This window comes from Mus caroli, chromosome 10, assembly GCF_900094665.2.
Source record: "Mus caroli chromosome 10, CAROLI_EIJ_v1.1, whole genome shotgun sequence".
Classification (NCBI taxonomy): Eukaryota; Metazoa; Chordata; class Mammalia; order Rodentia; family Muridae; genus Mus; species Mus caroli.
In genome coordinates, this window is record NC_034579.1 from 2005250 (window position 1) to 2025616 (window position 20367).

The 20367-nt window shown below is 41.7% G+C and overlaps 1 protein-coding gene across 13 annotated transcripts in view; it reads right to left on the reverse strand.

Moving 5' to 3' along the window:
• Syne1 (spectrin repeat containing nuclear envelope protein 1) overlaps positions 1-20367 on the reverse strand; it is a 444430-nt gene that overhangs the window by 264044 nt on the left and 160019 nt on the right. For all 13 annotated transcript variants that reach the window (XM_029482408.1, XM_029482403.1, XM_029482399.1 and 10 more), the window contains 9 exons: positions 17757-17907; positions 17214-17372; positions 15382-15564; positions 10858-10959; positions 8420-8623; positions 5048-5255; positions 3741-3853; positions 1213-1418; positions 306-461 (listed from right to left, as the gene is read on the reverse strand). In XM_029482408.1, coding sequence (XP_029338268.1) covers positions 306-461; positions 1213-1418; positions 3741-3853; positions 5048-5255; positions 8420-8623; positions 10858-10959; positions 15382-15564; positions 17214-17372; positions 17757-17907 — 1482 coding nt within the window. The remainder of the gene's footprint in view (positions 1-305; positions 462-1212; positions 1419-3740; positions 3854-5047; positions 5256-8419; positions 8624-10857; positions 10960-15381; positions 15565-17213; positions 17373-17756; positions 17908-20367) is intronic.

Sequence of the window (20367 nt, forward strand, 5' to 3'; positions counted from 1 at the left end):
GGGCTGGTGTTAAAGACATGTGCTACCCCCCCCCACCCCCCCACCCCCCAGCTTAAATGAAGTTGTTGTTGTTGTTTTTGTTTTTAAAACCAAATCTCTGAAGAGCTAAAGCAAAGTTATATAAAGGAGCAGCCCAATTTCTTGAGGAAAGGAAAAGGAAACGAGGCCCACACCTTTTGCAGGCTACACCACTGCCATAAGGAAGGCAGCCTGGGTGGTTGAGATACTCAGGAACAGAAGAAATCACTACCAACAGCAACCAATAAAACCAGCCAGAAACCAAGCAAGTAACTAACGAGCCCTACCTGGCAGCCAGAAGTTCTCCCAGGAACATCTCCACCTTACGGACTTCGTTTTTCTTCTCGGAAATATGGTGTTTACTCTCCCCTAAGTTTTCTGTTTTTAACCTTTCCTCCATCTCATGGATCCATAAGTTCAATTTTCTGTGCTGGTCCTCAAAGCTAAAGAGGAAAAACGACATCTTAGAAAACGCTCCATGTGTCTATTCCTGTCCCGACAGCTGAGGTTACTACAACGTCTTCTTTGCAGCAATTAAAGCCTCATGAGTTTTCAACTCATAAAGAGAATTCAACAAGAAGCTTTCATAAATAGTCCGACTGCCACAAGTAAGACAGCCTGATCCTATGGATGCCTTTTCTCCCTGGAACAAGGAGTTTTGCCTCCAGTGTTATATTCTCTTTCATCAATGTGTGTGTGTGTGTGTGTGTGTGTGTGTGTGTGTGTGTGTGTGTGTGTGTGTGTGTGTCTGCACATGCATGCATGGAAGTGTGCACGTGATTGTGCCTGTGTATATGTGTAACTGATTGGAATCTTAATCCATGAAACTCAATAGCTGTTTTCTACCAAGATTATCCCAACAGAAGTAAATACAACAGGAAAGAAATTGGTTTTAATATTCTGAGTTACCCAAACTTTCTGAAGTGGCATACAGCCAGGTTATGTATAATTACCAGTGGATATAATTTCTTGGCTTTATTTTTTCTGCATAAGAAATGAAGCCAAATGAGACTTTTAAAAGCAGTCATCAATTATTTTATTAGAATTAGCCTGGTGCTCAAGGCAGGCCAACATTCATTGTAATTTCTACTCACAGTTCAAACACTATTTGTGTCTTCACATGAATAGTCCCCATCAAGTGTTTGAAAAGTCCTTCTGTGTGTGGTGAAACCCACATTTACTATAACAACCTACCTCCCCAGCTCTGAAACACAGTCCTGGAGAGCCTGCTTCTCTTTAAGGCATTGTTTCAGGAAAGCTTGGAATTCTTCATTGGCTTTTGTGATTTGCTCCTGGATGCTGCTAACAATCTGCTTGGGCAGATGTGCATACAGAGTTTGTCCTTCCTGAGTCACCACGTCCAGCTTACTCTGCCCATCACTGAGCGAATCCAGGACACCCTGGAAGTCAAGGTAAGATAGATAGTGGCTGTTATAAACAGGATTCTTCATTACAATGTTGAGCTGAGACAATAAAGTAAGGAGGAAGCAAGGCATAGACTAGAGGGAAAAGGCCTAACAAGGCGAGCTTGGATAAAACTGGGGCTTTGTCCCTCCTTAGAATGGGGAACAAAATACCCATGTAAGGAGTTACAGAGAAAAGTTTGGCGATGAGACGGAAGGAACGACCATGCAGAGACTGCCCCATCCGGGGATCCATATCATAATCAATTGCCAAACAGACATAATTACGTATGCCAGCAAGATTTTGCTGACAGAACCCTGATATAGCTGTCTCTTGTGAGGCTATGCCAGTTCCTGGCAAATACAGAAGTGGATGCTCAGAGTCATCTATTGAATGGAACACACGGCCCTCAATGTAGGAACTAGAGAAAGTACCCAAGGAGCTGAAAGGTTCTGTAACCCTATAGGAGGGACAGCAATATAAACTAACCAGTACCCCCTGAGCTCGTGTCTCTAGCTGCATATGTAGCAGAAGATGGCCTAATCGACCATCATTGGGAGGAGAGGCCCTTGGTCTTGCAAAGATTATATACTCCAATACAGGGGAATACCAGGGCCAGGAAGCGGGAGTGGGTGGGTTGGAGATAAGGGTGGGGAGGGTATAAGGGACTTTTGGGATAGCATTTGAATTGTAAATGAAGAAAATATCTTCATTAAAAAAAAAAACCAGGGCTCCTAATTGAGGCAGTGCATGATGGGGAGAGCAATTGGAAACGAGGAGAAATTGAAAACAGTATGCTAGATAAAAGTAGAATCTCACCAGAGTTTCCTGTTCCTAATGTCACACTGTCCTAGCTCCAGTTCCCATCTCCTCATGGTGTTAGTGTAACAGGTCTGTATCCAGACAGCTACTCTGTGTCTTCCTCATCTTCTCTTGTCTACTCTATACAAAGTCCAGTCCTCAGGACCCAATCTTCCTTTGTTTGAATGTACCTCTCCTTTGGAAGATCTGTGCTTGGGCTTCCACAAAACAAGGGAATCCCAGAATTAAATGCTAGTCATATCTCCCTTGAATTCCAGACTATTCCATCAATTGTCCCCATGATATTTCTGTGTGGAATTCCACAAAGTAGAGGACAATTCCAAGTCTGAATTTATCATCCCTCTTCCCAAAACCAGCCTGGACATGAAATAACTTGACTTTCAATATGGTGGTTTACTGACAGTATTTTATCATTCAATGGGCCACATAATTCTATCTTAATAGAGAATTTGGGGAGGTTGTTTAATACAGTATAGGCTGGCCTCAAACCTAAGATACTCTTGTGGCAATATCCTGAGTGCCAGCATCACAGGCTTGCACCACCACAGTGGGCCTCGTTGATTTTTTAAAAATAAACATTGGTTTTATAATGCACTGTGCTGCATTCAGATAATTGGCTATGAAAACTTGGCTAAAACCTCATTTGAATCTATTTTTCATCTTTAAAATCTTCCTAGATGCATATATTTTCTTTAGTCAATAAAACCCAAGTAATCTGTGATTGCCATTATTGTTTCTAAACTTAGACCCCCAAGTTAAGAAGACCAAAGAAGACACACGATATATTTTTCCATTAAAACCCAGAAAACAAACAACTCTCAGAAGTCTCTCAATAGTGGTAGAAAATACTTATGCCTTTGCTGCTATAAAAATTAAAATTAAGTTTCACTTGGAATGACTTTAAAGAATGGCCAGTGGGTTAAAAGCTAGAGAAAGAGGGAAGGGATCAAAATACTTTCCAGCTTGCTCTTTTTTTTTTTTTTTTTGATGAATTTTCTTGTTGCCTAACCCCTTCTGACTCAACAGCCAACTCCATGGTGGAAAGAAGAAAAGATGGATCAAAAGAAGAAGGTTCAGGCAAAGAAACAGTCTGAGTCTGGCACAAGGCAGTGACTGCGTTTGTGGTAAGGAAGGGACATCATCAGCATCACTGCATCGACATCAGGGCACAGCATTCACACCAGCACTACAGCACCAGAGCATTCATATAATCACCATAGCATCAGAGCATCAACATCAGGCCACAGCATGGACATCAGGACCACAGCATCACTTGGTCCATATCAGCAACATGGCACTCATATTAGCAATACAGCATCCGTATCAGTAATACAGCATCTATATCAGCACCACAGCATCCACATCAACACCATAGCATCACAGCATCCATATCAGCACCATGGTATCCACATCAGTACCACAACACCAGAGCATTCATAGAATCACCATAGCACCACAGCATCACAGCATCCATATAAGGATATCAGCACCCATACCTGAAGATCGTGGAGCCTGGCTTCGAGAATTTGGCTGTCACCAGTTAGATTAGAAGATTCTCTGGCTGCTGCTTTTGCTCCTAAAAACCATTCTTGGAATTCTTTCATAGAACCTTTTGAAAATTCAGAAAAGAATAGATAAATTCAAAATGCTGAGTGAAATCCTAGGACAGTTGCAATGAATTATTTCTCCATTCCAGTCCTTTCCTTCCTGCTCTTTAAAACACTCCAAAAATAAAACAATAATATAGATCTACAGTCATGAATATTAATGGTAGAATGGAGAAATTACATCAAAGAGACCAAAAAGTTTTAAAGCACTAGAAGTATTTGATTTCCTCTTATTTTCCTTTATTTTGGTAAAGAGTTTGTAAGAATCCCAGGAGAAATGTACTCAAGAGCATTAAAGATATGTGTGCACATTGTGTGTGTGTGTGTGTGTGTGTGTGTGTGTGTATGTGTGTGTGTGTGTGTGTGTGTATGTGTATGAAGGCCAAAAGTCTGCAGCAGCTGTCTTCCTGTTTCTCTACATGTTATTTCTGGCTATCAAGTCCCTCAGTAAACCTTGATTTCGTATGTTCATCTAGACTATCTGTCTAGTGAGCTGCAATGATCCATCCATCTCTTCCTTCCCAGCACTAAGAAGACAGACATGTGCCACCCAAGTCAGCTTTTTATAGGATGCAGAGGATCCATACCCAGCGCCTCATGCTTGAATAGCAAGCTATTTACCCACGAGCCCTCCCCCAGCCCGAAAGAAAGCTTTTCTTTGTGGCCTCATCAGGGACCACTTCCTTTACCACACTGACTTAGAAAAGATGAAGGAAAATAAGAATGATGTTCCAGCATCAACGTGGAAGACAGCTTCTCAGAGACAGAAATGGAGAGTTGGAGGTTTCTGGACCATATGGCTATCATTGCTATGGCCTTTTCTACCATCCGTGCGCATAGGAACAATTCATCCTAGCACGGTGAAGTGTGTAGCTATTTGGCTAGCCATTTCTGACCACTTGAACAGAGGCAGTTCTTCACACATGTAAGCTCCTATATGGAAGAGCCAGATATAATTCAGAATCATCAAAATGGCCAGATATGTGGTCCCTCATGGGGAGAGGGGATAGTCTCCAAAAGGTGAGAGTGTCTGTAACAGAACCTCTGTCATCCAAATCTCACAGAGCGGGAGTGAATTTGAAACATTAATCTCACTAAAAGGTTTGGTCAAATTTCTGCTGGCAGTTTCTGAGCAGCATTTGGTCCAAACCCTTTCTCATAAACAGATGATTCAGACTAAAAGCCCTTCAGCTCACCACTGAAGTGTTTTTCCAGAGAGTCCTGTATGCTGGCCTGGGTTTGGGAGCACAGCTGGCTTGTGGCTTCATGTTTCTTTATTAGCCCAGTCATTGCACGGCCCAGGCTCTCCAACTCCACTGAGTGGTACTTCCGGCACAGACTGTTGAGCTCTTCTTGAGTGGAGATGATGCTGTTTTGTTGACTTTGAAGTTCTTTTCGTATGTCCTATGTGATGAAGGCACACTGTGAATATACTGTGAAGGATGAACACCCCATTAAAGAGATATATTGTAATTATTTCTCCTGGTATGTTTTTAAGATCTGAAATGACTAATGTCAAAATCTCCTCAGTTATGCATACTTGTAGGTTGAATTCAAAAGCTTCTTCTATATATGATAAGTATCTATACCTATAAGATCTTATCACTGAGGTCACGTAAACATGATATATATATATATATATATATATATATATATATATATATATATATCTCAGCATGGATGGATGGAATCTCACAAGACCTCACCCCTAGACAAAGAGCTATAGGAAGTCAATGGTTGCCAAAACAGGGATAATCAGTCTTCTCTGAGGACGGCTTCCCAGACAAGTTATCCAGTCTCAGTGGTCAGCCCTAAGCATGTGTATATATGATCAACATCAAATGGACTCAGTAGCTTACATGCATGTGTGTGCATGCCCATGCATGTACGCATGCATGAACACACACACACACACACATACACACATACACACACCAATAATAATTATTAAAGAAAGCGGGGCGTGATGGCGCACGCCTTTAATCCCACCACTCGGGAGGCAGAGGCAGGCGGATTTCTGAGTTTGAGGCCAGCCTGGTCTACAAAGTGAGTTCTAGGACATCCAGAGCTATACAGAGAAACCCTGTCTCAAAAAACCATAAAAAAAAATTATTAAAGAAGACATCATGAATTTGAGAAAAAGTGGGGGGCATAGAAGGAGTAGGAGTGGGGGAAAGGTTGGGATAGAAATGATGTAACTACAATACTCAAGCAAGAATCTCAAAAACAAAAGAAATATTAAAAAATTGAAAAAAATCCATGTAATAGACAAACTGTATATTTTATAAACCTGTGTGTGTATTCATGTATTGCAATCATGTGCGCATGTGGAGTTTAGATGACATCTACCAGGATCTTTCCATCTTGATTTTTGAGACAGGGTCTCTCATTGGACTGGATGGAGCTCTCCTTGTCTATTTGACAGGGTCTCTCATTGGACTACTCTCAGACATAGCTAGGCTGGCTGAGTCCCAGGGATTTATATGTCCATGCCCAGCAGTACAAGCTTGTTCAGCAAGCAGATTTCCAACAGAGCTGTCTCCTAGTCCAGTATTGACTCTTTAATAAATCATATCAGTTCTCCTGGGTTTAAAAAAAAAAAAAACAGCTACTGGAGAGTGGTTAGAATCTGGGTTGTAATCTAGGCCCTCAGGCTAATTTAACAGGTTGTCATCAGCTATGATCCTGAGTTCAAGTTCTACATTAGAAATGACTGCAGCTCCCATTCTTCAGAGGGGCACCATGTGTGTTTGTGTAGGGATTACAGGCTACGAAGACACACTGGCAGTTGATTTAAAGCTCTATGTCCTTGTCTGTAGCATAGAATGGCTGGAGAGATGGCTCGGTGATTAAGAGTTCATGCTTTTCTCGCTGACCCATGTAGGTTCCCAATACCTGGGTTACCCACAACCACCTTCAACTCCTGCTCTGAGCCTTGTTCTGCACTCTGGGCACCTGGACTCATATGAGCATACACACACATACACAGGGAGAGAGAGACACACAGAGACAGAGGCAGAGACAGAGAGAGACGGAGAGAGACCGAGAGAGGGAGACAGAGAAAGAGAGACAGAGAGACAGAGACAGAGAGGGAAAGAAGAGATTTTTTTCAAAAGAACAATGTTGAAAAGTCAACACAATATGTACATTTTACAAACAGTTGAGTGGAATTGTTGTCTGTTAACATGAAGAGAGGACAGAGGATGATTTCCTATGTTCACAGCAGCCTTATTTATAATAGCCAGAAAGAAGCTGGAAAGAACCCAGATGTCCCTCAACAGAAGAATGGATACAGAAAACGTGGTACATTTACACAATGGAGTACTACTCAGCTATTAAAAACAATGAATTTGTGAAATTCTTGGACAAATGGATGTATCTGGAGGATATCATCTTTAGTGAGGTAACCCAATCACAAAAGAAGTCATTAGATATGCACTCACTGATAAGTGGATATTAGCCCAGAAACATAGAACACCTAAGATACAATTTGCAAAACACAAGAAAATCAAGAAGAGGGAAGACCAATGGGTGGATACTTCATTCCTCCTTAGAATAGGGAACAAAATACCCATGAAAAGACAAAGTTTGGAGCTAAGACAAAAGGATGGACTATCGGGAGACTACCCAACTCGGGGATCCATCCCATAATCAGTCACCAAAACCAGACACTATTGCATATGCCAGAAAGATTTTGATAAAGGGACCCTGGTATAGCTGTTTTGTATGAGGCTATGCCAGTGCCTGGCAAATGCAGAAGTGGATGCTCACAGTCATCTATAGGATGGAACACAGGGCCCCTAATGGAGGAGCTAGAGAAAGTACCCAAGGAGCTGAAGGGATCTGCAACCCTATAGGTGGAACAACAATATGAATTAATCAGTACCCCCAGAGCTCGTGTCTCTAGCTGCATATGTAGCAGAAGATGGCCTAATCGGCCATCAGTGGAAAGAGAGGCCCCTTGGTCTTGCAAACTTTATATGCTCCAGTACAGGGGAATGCCAGGGCCAAGAAGCAGGAGTGGGTGGGGAGGGGAACAGGGCAGGGGGAGGGTATAGGGAACTTTCGGGATAGCATTTGAAATTTGAAATGTATATAAAGAAAATATCTAATAAAAAATGAAAAAAAATTACAGAGTTCTTCAGATGAGCATGTTCAAATTAAAAACAAGGATAGTTATGCGATGAAAAACTACTTGAGGTTCAAGCTTAAAAAAATTGATACAAAGTCGAGTTGGAGAGATGGCTCAGCAGTTAAGAGTATTGACTGCTCTTCGAGAGGTCCTGAGTTCAATTCCCAGCAACCATATGGTGACTCACAACCACCTATAATAATACCTGACACTGTCTTCTGGAGTGTCTGAAGACAGCTACAATGTACTTATATGTATATAATAAAAATAATTTTTTTTATATACACACACACTATATATAAACTGTATATTTGTGTCATTATGAGTCGGTTAGTCTGGGTGTTAATACTTTTAATATGAAAATTGAAAGCAGATATTATATCTTTATCATAGTTGTAAAACAGGAGAATTAATAATAGAATAGTTTTTGACCCACCTTGACTTTCTTCAGCCCTTCGCAAGTCTCGGTTTGGGCACATCTGGTCAATGATTCCTCCACATTGATCAGCCACACTGTGATGTCCTTGACAAATCTCTCCACTTGGGTCCTCTGAGCCGTGAAATCCTTCAGGGTTCCCCTTGCTTCCTCGGTGATTTCTTTGGCGTGTTCCAGCTTCTGCCTTAAGTCTGCTTCTATAAACTAAATACAAAGCTCAATTTCGTGAAAATCTGAGAGGACGGAAAGCACACTCACCAGCTAGGAATTCTGTTTACGAGTAACTCCATCAAGAACACATTAGGCTAACCATAGAAGCCTCTCTAATACTAATAGCTTTTCCCAGGATGGAAAACCAGGGAGTGTGGGCTGCCAACCATATTGAGAGAGGGGAAAGAGCAGCATCGCAGCTAACCCTTCTCTCAGAGTGTGGTGTTGATGGAGGTTCCAGGGAAGAGAAGATCACATCGTCAAAGAAAAGCTGGACCAAAAGTCTGCTGTTAATTCTCCTTCCAAGGGACATGCACACGAGCCTGTCTGGTTCCTACTCTGATTGGAGGAAGCCCACCATAGGATTTAATGGCAAAACAATTTTATTCTGTAAGATATTTATTTTCTTCTCCTGGGAGGAGGTATTTCAGGAAAGTTGATTTTGGTGTGTGTATCCTGAGTTAATAAAAGGACTTATAAGTACTCTAAACTAAGAAAAATGATCTTAATCCCACAACTCAAATATCCGTGCTATTTGGCAAAATCAGCAAACATAAAGGCTTGTTGTATTCTTTTTTTTTTTTTTTTTTTTTTTAATGCCTAGCTTAGAGCAGCTGCAAGCAAGAAGCTGAGAGCATCTTTTCTTCTTGCTCTGCTGTGAGTTTCAACCCCTGCTTGGCACAGCTGGAGGTTCCACAGGCTGGCTGGGAGGGGCCAGCGAGAGGTGGGAGAGGCCTCTGAACAAGACTCCAGGATGACTGTGAGCTGCCTCACACAGCCCCTGCTTCTCTAGGTCTGTGGGTTTTTTTTTTTTTCTGAGAATGCTTTCATTGCTGAGACCAACCCCTTCTCACCTGAGAGCCCCCCTCCCCAGCTGAAGGTCCCTGGAGGAGCTTGAGTATAGAGTACACTCTTTCCTGCCCCCTCACCCTCTCCTTTCTCAGCCCAAGGCATCTCTGCTTTCATGCCCCAGAAAGCCTTCTTAGACAAACCAGCTGTCCTCACGCTGTGGACTCTAAGGGTGGTCTCTTTCTTCAATCATAACTTTTGGGTTGAGCCCACGTGCTGATACACACTCTCCCTCCCCCAAGCCCCACAACTGCGGCTGAGATGCTGGCCAACCACACAAACCTTTAGTCTTTGGCAAATACATCAGAAGTCAGCCAGCCTGCCTGGCAGGGTTTAGAAACCAGAGGCTGGTGGCTGCTAGCTGCAAGGGACAAATGAGGCTGCCCTCTAAGTGGTGTCACAGAAATTCTTTTTTTTATACTTAAGGACAATTAAGAGATATCACCTGACCTCCTTGGGGAAGGGGTGGGGCAAGTGGAGAGAAAGAGAAGGAGAGATGCAGAACAATAGTAGCTGACACCCCAAATCCTTGCTAAATCCTCCCTCTGCAATAGCCGGAGGTCCAAATACATGGGACCAAAGTCATCATCCCGTTTTATTCCAGCCATGAATAGGAATGGCCTTTCCTTTGCTTCGGGTGAAATGTCCAACATTCCCATACGTGCATGAGATCAGGGCCAAGCATGGCCTGCCAGTTAAAGAGAAAGTCAAAGACAATGGTACAAGAAAAGAGAACAAATCCACGAGCATAACTAATAAATAAATAAAAATAGGCAAAGGTACCACAGAGGTGTCAGCTAGAAGTTAGTGAGGCTGTCAGCCGAAGTGGTAAGCCTTACAACATTGGGTTCATCTAGAGCTCAGACATTAGAGTAGCCTAGGTTCCCTGGCCAACCCCGCTTCCCCCTGCCCTGCCTTGGAAGTCTTGGGACTGGGACCATCTACGGGGCTATTAAGGGACATTAGTCCTTGCCCTGTCCCCAGGCCCAGTTACTAAATGAATTAACACATTATTAGTAAGATCACATATGTATTAAGAGGCAGGGTTCTGTTCTTGTCTAAGCACGAAATGGACCAAGAAACAATCAAGTTGATACTGCACTCAAAATTCATAAAGGAAAACTACCCTTATAATAACATTATAATGCTTGAATTGTAAATGTGCCATAAATATTGACACACTGAATTCTACTGATGTTAATGCTTACTTCCCTGTATATGAAAAAAAAAAAAAACACGTTTGCCAAGAATTATGATGATATAGAAACACACACACACACACACACAATCCACACACATTTTGTATTTTGGGAGCAAGGATGTAAGTGACTGGCTGTTATGTGGTATTTATTAGAAAAGTCATCTGAATTCACACTCACCTGAAGTTCTGTTGGTGTTTCTGGATTTTTCGTTAGTTCTTTAAGATTGTTGATTTTGGAACGCAGTTCTTCCAATTTTAAGGCTTTGATTTTAACTTCAGACTATGGAAGCAAAGACACAGGGAAAGGCATCACTAATCCACAGACCAGCGGCCAGCTATGCTTGGCCTCTCGTACTAAGAGCGGCCAGGATGCCGGCGTCAAGCAGTCTTCAGAAAAACTTCTACTTTTTTCACAAGTGTGGAAAATGTTATCATTTAAGTTCACTCTGAATAACAGGGGTATGTGGGTTGGGAATTTCTTTCTTCCCACCCTCTTTTATTGGAAAAAAAATCCCCTGGAAAAAATGAAACACTGACCAAAAGTGTTGAGTCAGTCAGGATCTCCACTAGGCTGTTATTTCTTCATTAGCAGTATTATTATCAGTTACTATGGCAACGTTGAAGTCTTACAGAAGCATGCTAATACACATCAGGACTGCCCAGCTATAAAGGTACCGTTAGCAGTACCCAGAAGATACACTTCAGATTAATATTTACACAACCTTGAAGGAAAAATAATTTTGACATCTGATGTGTTCCCTCCCATTCTTTGCACCAATAGTTAATGTCTGGAAGGATCCTAAACCAAGAATCATTACTGAGCAAAGATACACATAAACTGCATAGTTTTGAGTTGCAAAAGAATATTTAATAAAAGAGCCTCATCAGCTTGAAAAACAGACCTTACTGCTTTGTGAACACAGTTTCCAATGTCCTGAGCTCAGAAAGCAATTCACTGCCAGGCCTGGTGGCCTTTTGCAGAATCAGCCAGGCAGTCAGGGAGCAACTCTGCTGGGCTACGCTCATTTCAAGTATGGTGAGAAGAAAGGCCTAGCAGTAGGAAGGACAGGGTTCCGTCCTGGGTTGGTTCCAGCATACTGACTTACTAACTGACATGTCACATGGTCCTTTCAGAGAGACTCAACCTAGCCACACTGAAGAAGGGCTTCAGGGACACAGGCAGTATTTTCTGCAGTTGTCAAAAAAGGCTGATTTGGTGACTTCCTGTCCTACAAAAAACCATGCTTCAGTATATACCACTGCGGCAGGCCCTAATCATGATGTCACTGTCTCTGTGGAGAAGGAAGGCACACAGCATTTCATGGCATGCCCAGTGTCTGCTGCAGATGTAACAGACACCACAAATCCAAAGGCTTAGCGCATGTATGATAAGTATTAATAAACTATGATGACTTTGAGACATGGTCTTGCTATGTGGCTAAGCTAGGCTCAAATTTGTAACCATCTCTCTGTCTCAGCCTCCCAAGGGCTGTGATTATCGGTTTGGTCCACCATCACACCTGGCAAAGATGATAAATTTCAACCGTTCATTAATTTTGTTTTCAATAGAATTTATTGAAGTGTAAGCTTATTTACAGTTATGCTCTTTAAAATATATTTGTGTGCTTTGCCTGCTGTCTGTATGTGCGATGTAAGCATGTCTAGTGCCCATTCAGGCTAGAGAGAAAGTACTAGGTCCCCAGGAACTGCAAGCACAAATGGCTGTGAGATGCTATCTTGGTGCTGGGGATTGAACCCAGGTCCTCTATAAGAGCAGCAGGTACTCTTAGCCATGGAGCCATAGCTCCAGGTCATACAATTCATTTTAAAAAAATATTTAATTTACTTTTAAAATTGTGTGTCTGTGTACACATATGTGTTTGTGCTGTGTGGGCAAACATGTGCTGTGTGTGCATATGTGCTTATGTTTATATTTGTGTAAGTGCACATAATTGCAGGTGCCTGTGGGGGTCAGAAGCACTGTACCCTCCTGGAGGTACGCATTGCTGTGAGCTTACCAACATGGGTGCTGGGAAGTGATCTTAGGTCCTCTGCAAGAGCAAGGCACACTCTTACCACTAAGCCATGGTTCCAGCCATTCAACTGGGTTGCTTATTATTTATTATTATTATATTTTATGGTATGGGTTTTTGTCTGCATATAGGTCTGTCTGCACACCATGAGCGTGTATGGTTCCTGTAGAGGCCAGAAGAGGGGGATCAGTTCCCCTGGAACTGTTACAGAAAGTTGTAGGCCACCGTGTGGATAATGGAAATTGAACCCAGGTTCTCTGGAAGAGCAGCCAATGCTTTTAAGCGGCCAGCCCACTCTCCAGGTCACAATTTCTTTTTTAAATGATTGTGTTTAATGTCGACATATGCAATTCCTAACAACTACTTTTTATGAGCCTGCCTGCACATGACTCCAGCACAGATCACTATATGAGCTGTAAACTTAATTTTACCACGAGCAATAGCAACTAAAAAGACCTTGGGACTCATCCTTAGGTCTGACTCTTTTGTTTGTGTAGTTTTCATGAGTTCTGACACCCTTAGAAATTGGAATTAGACTACAAAACCTCTCAAAAACTATTTGAGTCAGAGGTGCTAAGTAACATAGGTAGTACTACAATCAAACTACAGTCAGCCATCTGGCTCTTTGTATGTGCCATGCTTTGGGTACTGGGCTACCCGTACCAAGAGGACAGTCAATTACATACCTTTTGAAATAGCTCTATAGTTTTTAATAATGGTCTAATTGCCACTGAATATTTTAAAATTTGTGTGCACTATGTATTCACATGTGTATGTGCATGGGCATATGTGCAGATCTATGTACCTGTGTATAAAGGCCAGAGGTCAACATTGAGTATTTTCCTCAGTTGTTCTCCATCTTATAGAGAGGCAGGGTCTCGCACTTACACCAAGAGTTTACTGATCTGGCCAGTCTGACTAGCCAGCATGCTCTCAGGATCCCCGGCCAGCCACTGATTCTTGGAGATAAGATTATAGGCAGACCAACATATTCACAGGCCTTTATGAGAGGTCTGAGGATTTAAGATCAGGGCCTCAGCAAATACTTTACCTGTCATAAACACCATGACCAAAAGCAACATGGAGAGGAAAGGACTTATTTAGCTTATGCTCCTATGTCAGAGTCCATCACTGAGGGAAGTCAAGGCAGGAACGCAAGCAGAAGAGGCAAGAAGCATGGATGAAGGATGCTCACTGGCTTGCTCCCCACAGCCTGCTCATGCAGAGCCACCAGTGCAGGTGTAGCTCCTTCTACCTAAATCATCAATCAAGAGATGCTGCAGATGTCAATCTGGTGGAAGCAATTCCTCATTTGAGGGTCCCTCTTCCCAGCTGACTCAGTTTGTATCAGATCACCAAAACACTAGCCATGAATAAATTTCAAACCCAATGCAATACATGGGGTTGAAAATGGTTTAAAATGAATAAGCTATCTGAAAAGGTCACACAATTGTAACTTCCCCTATTTCCATAAATAAAGGACAACATGGAGCCAGACATAACCATGGCACAATGTAAGTTCTCAGTAAAAGATGTGGTTTGTTTTTTCTGAATGAAGAACAATAGGCACAAAAAGTTACAATCATTTTCTATTTGGGTTTCACAAAGGAAGGTACCATATTATCAGAATAACTGGACAGTTTATGAACTTTTTTTTTTTTACTAATGTTTGAAGTTCCTTGGTACATGTTAAATGAAAAATGTCCTCCCACGTTTACACATTGGAAGACTTGGTGACCATTTGGTGGCACTGTTTGGAAAGGACATGGGAGCTTTATGAGGATGCCTTGTCAGAGGAAATACATTAATGGGGTTGGTTTATACTCTAGCCATGCTTTCAGGTTTCTCTGTCTAGTTTCTGTGTAAACAAGAAGTGTGGTTGGCTCACCTCCCACCTCCTGCCACTATGCTGCCTCTGCTATGATGGACCGTATCCTTGGAACCATGAGCCTAAATAAGCCCTTTCCCTCCAAGATGATTTCTGTCTGCATATTTAATCACAGCAACAGAAAGGTCACTAATACCAGTCCCAAGTAAGAAACTATTTTTAAAATGAATGAACTAGAGCCTTATTGGTGTTTTAGATCAACAGCAGAAGTTAGGTGACTCTTGTCTTACTCATTTGTGTCTTTGGAAAGTAGAATGGGAAGGGAATAGGGACGTCACAAGAAGACCAACAGAGTCTCCTAACCTGGACCCTTGAGGGTTCACAGAGACTGAACCACTAACAAAAGAGAAATCATGGTCTGGACCCAACCCCTCTCCCCCCACATATGTAGCAGATGAACAGCTTGGTCTTTATGTGGGTTCCCCAACATAAAGGGAATGGAAGCTGGCCCTGAATCTACTGCATGATAGTAGATCCTGTTCCTCTAACTGAACTACCTCAGTGAGAGAATTCACCTAGTCCTGCAGTGACTTACTATGTCAGGGTAGGGTGATAACCCAGAAGGACTCCGCCTTCCCATAGGAGAAGGGGTTAGGGGCAGGGGATAAGCCATGTGGGGGGAGACTGGGGGGAGGGCTGCTATCTGGATGTAAAGTGAGTCAATCATTTTAAAAATTAAAATTAATAAATTTTTAAAAAGCAGAACAGACCTAGAAATACCCATTTTTCCTCATTCTGTGAAATGATATGTCCCAGCCACTACATGTACATAGTCAGTTACCTCCAGTTCTTTCAGGAGCTCTTCGGCTCTGAGACTGTTGTTTAGGTTGCCGATGTTTTCCGCCAGCTTTGGGAGAGAGCTGCTGGACCATCCTTCGATCTCATCTTTCCTTGAAAGGACATCATCCCAGATGGACAGGCTCACTCTCAGCATGTCCATGTTTTCCTCAATTCTTTCTGATACCTGGGAAAGAAAATAGGAGTCAGGTCATCAAACTGAGGTTTCCGGACCCCAGCCCCACAAATGCTCTCTTGATAAGACGAATTATATTTTGACAGATGACATTTTAAAATAATTATTGTACATTAATTCGTTTGCCTTGAATGCTATCACACAGACTGTGTCCATTGATGACAGGGTTGTTTGCATTCTGAGACACTCACTTTTCATTTGCAAGGGTACTTCAGAATGCACAGACGCATCACATGCACTACATAAGTCTATGGGAGCCGGGTGGTGGTAGCGTACCCTTTAATCCCAGCACTTGGGAGGCAGAGGCAGGCAGATTTCTGAGTTCGAGGCCAGCCTGGTCTACAAAGTGAGTTCCAGGACAGCCAGGGCTACACAGAGAAACCCTGTCTTGAAAACAAAACAAAACAGAGTCTATGGGAACTAGGGCTCTGCAGGGTGAAAAAAAAAAAAAACTTATTTTATGTGTCTGGGTGTTTTGTCTGCTTGTATGTATATGATCACACATGTATAGTGCCTGCAGAGGTCAGAACATGGGATCGGATCCCCTGGGTCTAAGGTTACAGACAGCTGTGAGCTGCTGTGTGGTTGCTAGGGATCAAATCTTGACCTCTGGGCCATCCCCCCAGCCCTGTACTGATTTTCAAAGCAGCACTCTATGTAGCCGATCTTTGCTACTTTGTAGTTCTTTCTTGCACCCTTCTCTCCTCTTTTTCCACCCTCTCAACCCCCTCACACTAGATAGGAGAGAAAAAGGAAGATTGAGGTGAGAGAGAAAAGTGAAGAGATCCCTGAATCTAATTTCTTTCCTTTGTATTTCTTCTTCAACCACGACTACCATCAAAGTGCAACCAACCCCGACTCTCAGGGCCCTAGCATTTTTACACCCTCTGAAAAGTTCCCAGAATTCCAAATGTCACACAATCCTAGAAAATATCTGCAGCTGGCAAAACCACGCCTCTGCTAGAGCATGAGGCAAATCACAGTCAGCTGCTGAAGACAGTCAGAAGCTGCCCCATATCTCATACCTGGGGTTAAAACCAAAGCACATTCTTATAATATTTCTGTTTGTTTTTTTTTAAGACAAAATTCCAAAATTCTCAAAAATGTCATTACAACTATATGTAGTTTTATTTATAATGCTGTGATATATGGACGGGCATTAATTAGATTTCCACATATCTTTGATATTAAAAAAAAAAATAGCATCTGGCCATGAGGTTGATGAATGCTGGTGTCAAAACCAAAATCCACACCTACAAACTACGAGACTGATGCTCTTTGTTGCAAAGCTACAGCCTCGATACTGCAAATGGCTATTTATTGTGATTTAGTTTTCTATCAGATATGAATAAATTATCCAATTTTTATCCATAACTCCAGCATTTTGAGAAGGGAAACATTCTACGTTGAATTTGTCATGCTTAAAGTTATTAAATGGAACTCCAGAAATCTGTAGGCTTTGTCAGACTAACTCATGTAGCTTCTTACTACCTCCAACTATTATGTGAACATGATTTTTCCTCACTTTGGCGTTGACTCTAAAAAGTCCAAGTGGAGTTCTGTTCTTTGGTTAATCCTCTACGGGTTTGACTGAGGAACCTGTGTGCAAGCCACTCACGGACACCAGGGGGCGCTCTTACATCCAGCCACTTGTCCAGGGTGCTCTCCATGTCTGTCTTGACCAGGCTGAAATCGCCACTGTGGATTTTTTTCAGCTCAGATAACAAGTGTTTGCCTTTGCTGGTAAAACTATCCAACTCTTTCTGTTTAGAATTCATTTCATTCCTGGAAGTTTCATGCTGCGGACAAAAATGTTTCCTTAATTAGTAAAACAGCTAGTGATAAGGATTTAAAAACATTTGCCTCTAAGACATATAATTTGTTTGGCTTTAGGCAGAAATGAATAATTGTACATGCATACACATATGTATATATATGTATGCATATGCATATGATGTATATGTGCGTATAACACACCTTTACATATACCATACAAAGGCATATGTATATGTATGTATCATTTTCTTGAATTAAAAGAATTTTAGGATATTCGTGTTTAAAAAAAGATTTGAACTGTTAACAGGAATTATCCGCTTCTAAATGTAGAAGCAGGAACTACTGTGCAGAGAATCGCTTGAAGAGCAAACACACTAGACCATTACATAAATGCACTTGCATTTTACCTTGGAAAACGCCCACTTAAGGTCCCCCTGGTCCTTTATGGTAGCTCTCATCACAACGACATTGCTTGCATCTTCCAGAACGTTACACACTGTTGACTTCAAGCTCTGATATTCTCTTACTAAGTCAATGAGTCCACAGCACTGGCCCTGGCTGTAATGATTAAAGAAAATATCTCACTTCTCAAGCATTTGGATAGGAGTGAGTTTCCTGGGATTAGACCTAATATATCATAGCACAAATGTGTTCAGAAACAGGTGTGGATACCAACCATGGACTCCATACTCCTGTTAGTTAATACTGCTTAATTTAAATCCAGTCTGTTCTCCTACTCAGTCTTACATGAGTCACCTAAATATTTCAAGTTTTTAAATGGTTTTTCATGCTTCTCTCTCTCTCTCTCTCTCTCTCTCTCTCTCTCTCTCTCTCTCTGTCATAAGGTGGGGTGAAAGAAACCAATAACAGATAAAACCAAACAATATTTGGTGACGTGGTTAAGTTAAAAACCTGTTAAAAAGTCATGATACAAGCCATTCCCAACTTTGTTTCAAAGGCCTTTGTGTGTGATGTGATGAGGTCTGAGGGTCCCTTCTTTAAATGTGTGCAAATGAGTGTCCAGATATCCCATCATCCTTCACGGAAGAGAATCTCTCCACTGAGGTGCTTTGCAACATTGTCAGAAGTGCAGTGACTGTAAGTGACTTATCTTTCTGTCTTATTGGCTCTCCTGCTCTATTTAATTATTCTTGAGCTTAAACAAAAGGGAAGTCCTACAGTTCCATTTTAAAAATTAAAAAAGAAGAAGATAGCTATGTGTTCCTGTTTGTATGTGTATGCGCACATATATATGTACAGGCCTGTGTAGGCCAGATGCCAGCACCGCATATTCTCCCAATCCATCTCTGCATTGTTTTTCAGATCAGACTTTGTCACTGAACCCAGAGATTGCCATTTCAATGAATCTGGCTGTCAAGCAAGTTTCAGTAATCTTCCTGCTTCCCCTCCCAGTGCCGAGATTACAGACAGACAGACAGACAGACAGACAGACCTTCTGTTTTCTGTGGGTGCTGGGTTGGTACTTTTAATTCAGGTTTTCATACTTGGATACACAACACTCTTCCCACTGAGATATCTTCCCAGATCTACCTTTTCACAAAATTACTGACAACTTTAGGCTATTTTTTTTTTAACATATAAAATTTAGAATCATCAATTCCATATAAAATTAAGTAGAGATTCTGTTTGGGATTGCACATTTGTAAGAAAACCCTCAACAACAACAATTTTAAAAACTAGCAGATTTCTGAGAGGTAGTAGTATACCCCTTAATGCCAACCCTCTGGAGGCAGAGACAGGGGATATCTGTGAGTTTGAGGTCAGCCTGGTGTAGGATGGAGTTCCAGGACAGCCAGGACTACATAGAGAAACTCTGTCTCAAAGCAAACTAAACCAAACAAAAAACTAACCAATTTCAGTAAGTATTTCATTAAAGAATATATATATATATATATATATATATATATATATATATATTCATTAACCACCAGGCAAATACAAGTTAAAAACCTGAACGACCTCTATGTGTCTGTTAGAGGTGACCAATCAATCAATCAATCAATCAGTCACAGTAGTAACAATAGAAAACTATGCATGTCTCCTGGAGATTTCCTGCCTGGTGTAGATACTTTGTTGAAATTCCTTGTCAGTTTCTTAAGCATATGCTTACCAAGCAGCTTCACTTAGATTAAAAAACAATCAAGAATGAGAATACCCATAGATTTACACTGGAAATGCATCATTTGACCATCCACAAGTGACTATATTGTCTGTGGTATATCCAATGGAATTTGCAGCTGCGTATTTAAAAACTGAACTATTCACACATGATGTAGGGAAAGAGATGAAAGGACAGATGTAAAGTGGTCCAAGGGTTGCAAGGACAGTTCCTGGCATATGAGAGAGAGACAGAGAAAGAGAGAGGGAGAGAGACAGACAGAGACAGAGAGATGGAGAATGAGACATGAAGGGATTTCTATTGTTAGAAGTGACACTATGAAACTCAATAGCTGAGTCCACCAAATGCATTGGCCAGAGAATTCCATAGGGACAAAAAGGCCACCAACGGAGTGGGGAAGGATCTTTACCAATCCTTTATCTGATAGGCCACTAATATCCAATATATACAAAGAGCTCAAGATGGTGGACTCCAGAAATTCAAATAACCCCATTAAAAAATGGGGTTCAGAGCTAAACAAAGAATTCTCACCTGAGGAATACTGAATGGCTGAGAAGCACCTGAAAAAAAATGTTCAAGATCCTTAATCATCAGGGAAATGCAAATCAAAACAACCCTGAGATTCCACCTCACGTCAGTCAGAATGGCTAAAATAAAAAATTCAAGTGACAGCAAATGCTGGTGAGGATGTAGAGAAAGAGGAACACTCCTCCACTGCTGGTGGGATTACAAGCTTGTACAACCACTCTGGAAGTCAGTCTGGCGGTTCCTCAGAAAATTGGACATAGTACTACTCCTGGGCATATACCCAGAAGAAGTTCCAACTGGTAAGAAGGACACATGCTCTATTATGTTCATAGCAGCCTTATTTATAGTAA